This window comes from Cyprinodon variegatus, unplaced genomic scaffold (assembly GCF_000732505.1).
Source record: "Cyprinodon variegatus isolate N-32 unplaced genomic scaffold, C_variegatus-1.0 Scaffold1495, whole genome shotgun sequence".
Classification (NCBI taxonomy): Eukaryota; Metazoa; Chordata; class Actinopteri; order Cyprinodontiformes; family Cyprinodontidae; genus Cyprinodon; species Cyprinodon variegatus.
This window is the reverse complement of record NW_015151948.1, coordinates 17,227-25,305: the sequence shown is the minus strand read 5'-3', so window position 1 is coordinate 25,305 and position 8,079 is coordinate 17,227. Positions and strand designations below refer to the sequence as shown.

Below are 8,079 nucleotides of genomic sequence, written 5' to 3'. Positions count from 1 at the left end.
TAAATAGAGTTTTATTGGGAACTTTGGGTCGATAGGCAACTGCCTAGTATTGCCTAATGGTAAATCCCCCCCTGCTTATATGTGAGCAGTTTTCTTAAACACCATCATCTATGGTTTAACCAAACTAAGTAGAGTTTAATAATAAAGGAGTTTGGGAATCTCCTGGTACAGCTTAGAGTAAAACATCCTAAACTGTGAGAATAAAACGCAAAATGTTTCAGTATCACCAAAGGACACTTTTCAGCGACAGTGGAATTCATTTCACGGTCTTCCAGAACCCACTGATGGTGTTTCTCTGCAAACAGCTCCTCTGAGATATATGGTCACGCTCCACACCCACTAAAAGCCAGCCTGCTGTTAGTTTAGGTGGAGCTTACAAGCTAGAAAAGAGAGCAGTCCATCTATTACTGTCTTCTGTTTGTTTGAGATCAGGTCACAGAGGTAACAGGTCCATGAAGGAACCCCAGACATTGTTCTCCAAGGCGCTCCCAGGCCAGGTAGGGTCTATAGTGCAGCCTCAGCTCTTTTCTGGGCTTTCATTGAAGTCCAACAAGCATGAAAAACCACCGCAGGAGGCCTCCTGATTGGTGCTGCAATTACCTTGACCAACGACTGTCAACGCGAAGAAGCATTCGATCCACTTCAGGAGCTACATGATGACCTAAGATCACACCAAGAGCTTTGCCTTTCAACTAAGCCCCTTCCTCACCAGAACAAACAAAAGAAACGTCCATGTTTCTGCAGAGAAAGTCCCAATCTGTTTGTCCACCGCATGTTTTATCCTAACTCAGTCATTTTTAAAAAGCTAAAAACACAAACCATCCTGGCTCTTTCTAAAAATTCAATCGCACCAACTTCCATTTCTTGAATGACAAACAAACAGCGATTAGAGATTGATTGTGACTCGTGCTACATCTATGAAATCAAGCAATCACTTCAACAGCGCCCATCTGATAACCAAAGTAGTGTAAAAGATCCCAAAGACAACATCTGAAAATCTTAATCCCAAGTGTCTGGATTACATTTTGGTCAACCACCGAAGGACTCCCCCCTTAGAAGAAGGTCTTGAAGTGGCCAAGTCAGTCTTGTGTTAAATTAATTACATCAAGGTGTCGTTATACAACCTTGATCAGGCTGTTAAAGCAGGAAAAAAAACGTCCAATGTTGCTGGTTTAAAATTTCACTAAAGGAGAGTATATCAGTCTGTTGCTTCTCTTACTAGATTTTTGTCACAAAGAAAAATCAGGAACTAACCTTACGATGGTGTTAATATACATTCTCAGTGCCATTATGTGTCACGTTTTATAAAACATCAGAAAGTTAAACTCACCTTGTGGTCAAACTGCTCCTCAATGATTGAGGATCTCTCCAATGAGGGGAAATATTCTGAAAAAGAAATGTAATGTTAAATATTTCTAATCAGTTTATTTCTATAGCGCCAATTCACGACACATGTCATCTCGAGGCACTTTACAGTTCATCAGATCATCCAGTGAAATTGATTCAAAGTTTTCTATCCTAAAAAAACAGTTGATTGCATCGACTCATTGACTGGAAAACAATCCCTCACACTAAGCATGCTTGTAGCGACAGAGGAGAGGAAAATCAGAATGGAACGGTTAAAGTATCGACTGCTGAATCGCTTTAAACTACTCATCGTTATTTGTTTATGAAGCAAAGAGACAGCATTGTTAGAAGAGGTTTTTACAGTTATGAACAAACACAAATCTGCTCACCTGTGTGTGGAAGTCTGCAGAAGGTGAGGATCTGGATCTCTCATGGATACAGAGAGACTTCTCCTCTACGCCAGGGTCTAGAATGTTCTCTGCTGAGTGATATCGCCCCTGTGCTTTGGCTTCAGATGACTTTTTCTTTTCGTTCCAGGTGGCCTGGTACTCAGCGAAGGTACCCAGTCTCTGAAGTTCCAGTAAAATCTGCTTATGTCTGGGACTCTGCTTGCTAGGGTCTGTGCAGGGTTGAGAATGGTCACTTTCTCCAGAGGGAAGGGTCTCCTGTGATTTGTTTGATTCGCCTTGGTTCAGGTTCGAGTCTGTGCCATGACTTGACTGCAGCATTGGCCTGGGGAATGCAGGTTTGGTCTCCGAGAACTTTTTCTGTTGCTCTGGGCCATGTTGGGATTCTCCATCCACCCCCACTTTGTCTATCTTATCAGGCTCTGAGAATGAATGGGTCCTCTTTGCTGGGTGGAATCGTCTACGTCCTCTGATTCGCCCATAGGATGCTCTAATAACTGGCGCCTCTGGCCCCAGGGGCTCAAGGTCTCGTCTCTGGAAAGAGGTGGCCTGAAGGACTCTTGCCTGGGCCTCTTTCAGATGGTCCTTATAGGTATTTGAGGATGCAGAGGCCTCCATGGACCTCCACTCTTCTGCATCTTCCTCATCCTCAGCCTCACATGTAAGGGTTGCAGCACTACAGCTCTTCTGTAGCTGGGCTCTCTTCTCCTGGATCTCCTTTCGAAGGGTGGTGGCATAGCGGTCACTGCGGCGGCCTGCTTTCCCACTGCCGGTGGTTATGGCTTCACAGGCATCCTGGGTGGGAATCATAGACTTGGTAGCAGCTGTTGATTGCCTCTCTGTCAAACTCTGACTCTCCTGTGCCAAGAAGTGGAGAAGTGGAGTTTTTAGAGCTGATATCCTGTGATCTTCTTGAGGCACCCAAGGGTCTTGAAGTCTCGAAGGACCAACTTTATGATCATTACTCTGATGTGTTAGAAAAGCTCTTTTCATTTCATTAGGGGGCCCTTCAGCTCTCTTTGACTGTTCTTTTGGGCTTTGAAGAGAAAGTTTGTGAGTCTTGTGGTCATAGTTTTGACCATTCCCATTTCTGTCTTTATTTTCCATGCAAGGCATCTGGGACTGGGGCATTGGATATTTTGCCATAATGTTTGCCTTCAGAGAGTTCTGCAAGCAGGATTCAATGCTGCTCATCCATTCACTCTCCCCTCTCCATCCCCCAGCTTTGCTCTGCCTGGCCTTTACCTCACCAATTTGCATTGGATAGTTACTTGCAGGGCCGAAATGTCGGTTTTGCCCTCCACTCTCCAGACTTGAGTTTGCAGTACAACCTGCCATAGCCGCTGTGGAGTGCCGGATGTGCATTCTACTGAAAGCATTTGTGGGCAGATCTTGGAGGCTGCGATAGTAACTCCCAACACTTTGGGTCTTTGCTGGTGGAGTTTTCCTGGTTTGTAGGTAGAAAGGGCTTTCATCGCTGTACTGTCTCTGATGGGCAGGTGATTGGGCATGATGAGACTGCCTGACATCGCTGCTGGATAAGGAGAAGAGTTTGTTGGGGTGCAGTTGGTTCTGAAATCTGAGGCAGTTCTGGTTGTTTTCAGTCAATTTTTCGATAGAGCTGCCATGATTCTTTGACGGACCCAAGGGCCCTTCAGAGTATGGGAACACTTTGGTTGCCGCAAAGCTGTCACTGCGCAGCGGCAGCGGTGGAGGAGGAGGGGACTGGGATTTTTTCTTCTCTGGTGCCTGCCACACTAGGCCACCATTGAGCCTTCCTGCAACTGAAACCCGAGACGCTGGCTGCTCCTCGACCCGTGAACCCTCCCAGCCTCCGTTCCCGGGACTTGACTGCGGGTATCTGTGTCGTTCATTCTGCTGAGGTCCTTCACTCTGAAGGCCTTTGAAGAAGATGTTTTCAGTGCTGGTACCTTTCCTGCTTGACTCCAGAACAGGAGGGCTGGAGCTGCCAGAGAAACAGCTGAAGGCAGAGTCTCTTTTGGCTCCTGATGCAGAAAATGTTTCAGAGGTGTCGACGTATTTCGTTGGAGGATGACAACCTGGTGGTAAAGGATGAGAAGGACGCTCCAGTCTCTCCATGCTGGTCACTGAGCTGAGCTGATTGGTCTGCTGAGTATTCTGGTCTCCTGGTGTGGTTGACTCTTCTGGCCTATGATAAAGAAAAAAAAAATGGGGCAAATGTGGGAAAGCAGAAAGTTTACCCCAAAATAAATGAAAATACCCTGCTTCATGTTTTGGCTGCCAGACAGACACTGGGGTGGCCTGAGTCCCGGCAGGCTCAGACTCCTCTTCTGTCAGCTTGGAGGAGTGCCAGGAATGGGGCCGTAAGCCTGGATCATTTTTCCTGCAGCAGAAAGAGCCAACAGAACACTTTACACAATGAGGGAGCGTTTGACATCCTAACTGCTTTCAGATTTTCACGGAAAGATAAATGCCAGAAGTTTGCAGAGTTCAGTAGTTCAACATTCTTCCTCTAAAAGACTCCTGTTCACTTCTAGATCCGGTGTTGCCCCAAGCACTTAAGATAAAGTAACGATCCAATAGAACCAAAGCATCTTAACGGAAAGGCAGATGTTTTTCTTTTCTGAACATGAGAAAATGAGTGAAAATGTAATAATTCTGGGTGATAAAGGCTCAATTAAGGTAACTTCAATCCTCGACTGTCACCGTTCTGCAAATTTGGCATACTGCAACACATCTGCATCGAATGCCTTTTGGTTGAGTTACGGTGCAGACAGTGAGTCCCAGATTCCTGATTTTAAAGTAAAGATCAGATCAACCTCATCCCATATGTAGAATTAATTAACCCTTATAGGGTACTAAGTGAAATACTTTAAATACAAAAAATTCCAGCCAATAGTGTTATTAAAATCTAGGACAAGACCTTATTGCCTTTGTAAAATTAAAAAATATGGACATTTTGATGGCAAAAATTAATGTCGATGTAAGAAGAAACGCCAACTTGCTTGAATATATTAAGAAAAATGACAAACTGCTTCTGTAAGAAATTCATGAAAGACACAGAGAGTGAAAAAAAACAAATTTTTTGTTACAACATAACCTTACAGGCATTAATGCTAATACTGGCATTTACATTTTTAAGTTTATAAACCTACTGTAAATATAACTGTTAACTAGGCTTATTAACTTTTGTGGTCGGTTCTCTTATTTCATATAATAAATTATACTATTTACACACTATAAAAGTTTTGCACTCAGTAAGTTTCACCTGCAGGATAACACAATGCCTGAGTGAGGGTGTTTGTAGACAAGACATACTTCTTCCCATTGCAAACCAGATTCTTTCTCAAGGTTTATTCATAACATGTTACTGTTTAACCAAAGTTTAACCAAAGATAACCAATTTGTTTGGACTTTGACTACTTTCCATTATTGTAAGTAAAGGGGAACGAACGCTGCTCATGCAGAACAGGAATGATTACCGTGCAATAATGGCCGTATGATGAACTGTTCTCTCTTTGCAAAGATATAAAATAAAGTGGCGACTGAGTGAAATTCATTGATCTCCATTCATTTAACTGGAGAAAATAGTTGAACCATTTTCCCACAACACTTTACTTTTTAACTTTTCAGTGAGCTTTTTACCCTTTTTTCTTGACTTAACTTTTTTTCAACTTAATTTTCAGAAGGTATTATATCATTCAAGGGCTCATCTAATTGGTCAAATGCGATATGCAAACATTCAATATGAAAACTAATAATATTACAGTAATTTAGAGAAGATTTTACAATAATTCAGCTTAAGAAAAGTTATTACATTAGAGACAAGTGCGGTCGTGTCCCTCGGATACTTTTTCACTGGGATTTTCTGGAGAAAACAAGTCAATTTTCTCATTATCTAAAAATAACGAGAGCCGTTTTCTCTTCAAAATGAGAATTTAGGAGGTAAGTGAGACACTTTGCCAATGGAACAAGACAATTTACATTTAAAATAAGAAAAAAACGATTGAATTTTTTTTTTCAAGTGCATTTTATGTAATTATCATGTTTTAATAGTAGAAATACTCATTCGATTGGCAAAATCATCATCATTACCTACTCAAATTACTGGTAAATACACTTAATTTAAGACAATTTTACTTATTTCTAGATTGTTTTTGCAGCGTAAAAAGGTTCAAAGTTTTTCTGGCCACTAGATCTTTGTTTTATTCCCATCTATAAAGAAAGCCTCATTGATTTAATTGCTTTATTATTTACGCAATGTCCCTGAAAATACAAGAAAATGAAACATTTTTTTTTTATTCAACAAAGATTTTAGGAATTAAAAAATATTTTTATTGTATTATTTGAACTTTTATCCATATCTAAACAGAGGAATGGCTTTTCTCACGCCACAGTCAACGTACCCCCTGAAGCGGCTCTTCCTGGACAGCATGTTGAAGAAAAACAGATTGGTGCACAGGTTAGGTTATTTTATTAATTCTTCATAATACAAAAAGAAAATAGAAACTAAAAAAAAAAAAATAGATAAAAAATAAAACTGAACAAAGATTTTTAAACAGTGAAACGAACTGGAAAATCTGAAACTACGGTCAAACAGACATTCACATCACAGGCACTTTATGCAATCAATGGATATGTGATTAAAACGACTAGATAAACTAAATCAAAACACATAAAACACAAACTGGAGCAGACAAGCTAGCAGGAAGCAGCTCGGTGCTGCAGCTCTGCACATTGGTACCTCATGGAACTTCGTAAAATCTTGGTGAGGAAACTCCTCGCAACATGAACCTCATTTTCTGACGGCATTGCTGGTGTGGAAACAACGTCCACCATTTTAGCCCTGAAGGGCAGCGGTCAGAAGGCGGAGAGAGAGAGAGAGAGAGAGGAGGAAGACATGTTGGGACGAACACTTCAACATGTATGTTTAAAATAAGGACGATTAAATGTACAAACAGCGTTAGACCATTAGAAGCAAATCCTTCAAGCTGTTATTTGACTTTCAGGTTTATTGTCCGGAGGGGAAAACTTCTGGGTTAAATCAATAGAAACTGGTTTATTTCAGGTTTCCAGTGCAAAGAAATATCATCTAGATGAGTCATTTTTTTCCTGTAATAAGTTTGTTTTTTCTTGAATTGAGAAGGTGTGACATTTTACCAATGGAACAAGACAAATTACATTTAAAATAAGAACAAAAGAAAATTAATTGTCTTATTTCAAGTGTATAATATCTAATTATCTTATTCTAAGAGTAAAAATCCTCATTTCATTGGCAAACTATCTCCTTTACCTACTCAAATTAAGGGTGAATACACTTAATTTAAGACATTTTTTACTTATTTCTAGATCGTTTTTTCCAGTGTGGGTAAAATAAATTATTTACACTGCCAAAATGATCTAGAAATAAGTAAAGATTTCTTATTTTAAGGGTACTAACCCTTAATTTGAGTAGGTAAATAAGATGATTTGCCAATTAAATTAGTATTTTTACTCTTAAAAGTGAATCCAGTAGAACTTTTTATTGCCTACCTGGAATGGGTGACAATAGTTGAAGAAACTTTGGCTCTCAAAATTGTATCGGTACCCTATTGGTTGGTACTCGCTGATACTGATACCACCATTTTAGAGCTGGATTGGGGCCCCGCCCAATAATGGCATCGGTATCGGTGCAACACTACTTGAAATATTGCAATTTGTTTTTCTTATTTTTAATGTAAATTGTCTTGTTCCATTGGCAAAGTGTCTCATTTACCTCCTTAATTCAAGAAAAATGCACTTATTTTAAGAAAAATGACCTATATAGATTTAGTTTTATAGAGTGTACAACAGAGAACCAACTTGGCTCCACTATCCAGAAACAAAAATACTTTTTTAACTATTTAGCTATAAGTATTTCATCAGTAATTTAAGATTCACAGAGGGCATCAAATTGTTTCTTAATAAATAAAAACAGCCTGTTTGATATTTTTCCCTCCGATTCCCTAAAATTATTAAAAATAAACCCTCTTATGGCAAGTGTCTCACTTACCTCCTCAATTCAACAAAAAATGCATTTAATTTAAGAAATAATGACTTATTTAGATTTCAGGTTTTTGCTGTGTAAATGTGCTTCCAACATGTTTTATATCAACATCTCACTCTTAAAATTAGATTTGATCTGGATATTCACAAGTTTACCTCAATGTTGCAACATCTATTTTAATATCTTATTAACTCAGAGGCAGGTTCCCAAAAACTAATAGTAGCATTACTTCAAAAATATTTTTTACCCAAGTAAATTTAAAGGAATAGTACCCAAAACATGATTAGCCTTCATTTTCTACTCACCCCCATGCTGAAC

At 39.7% G+C, this 8,079-nt stretch overlaps 1 protein-coding gene across 5 annotated transcripts in view; it reads right to left on the bottom strand.

The window, feature by feature from the left end:
• LOC107103642 (protein Shroom2-like) overlaps window positions 1-8,079 on the bottom strand; it is a 27,944-nt gene that overhangs the window by 8,933 nt on the left and 10,932 nt on the right. For 3 of the 5 annotated variants that reach the window (XM_015403418.1, XM_015403417.1, XM_015403419.1), the window contains exons 2-6: window positions 6,481-6,582; window positions 6,143-6,160; window positions 3,997-4,119; window positions 1,737-3,924; window positions 1,331-1,386 (exon numbers count right to left, since the gene is read on the bottom strand). In XM_015403418.1, coding sequence (XP_015258904.1) covers window positions 1,331-1,386; window positions 1,737-3,924; window positions 3,997-4,119; window positions 6,143-6,160; window positions 6,481-6,575 — 2,480 coding nt within the window. In that variant the 5' untranslated portion in view covers window positions 6,576-6,582. The remainder of the gene's footprint in view (window positions 1-1,330; window positions 1,387-1,736; window positions 3,925-3,996; window positions 4,120-6,142; window positions 6,161-6,480; window positions 6,583-8,079) is intronic. The other 2 variants (XM_015403421.1, XM_015403420.1) reach the window with 1 other exon arrangement.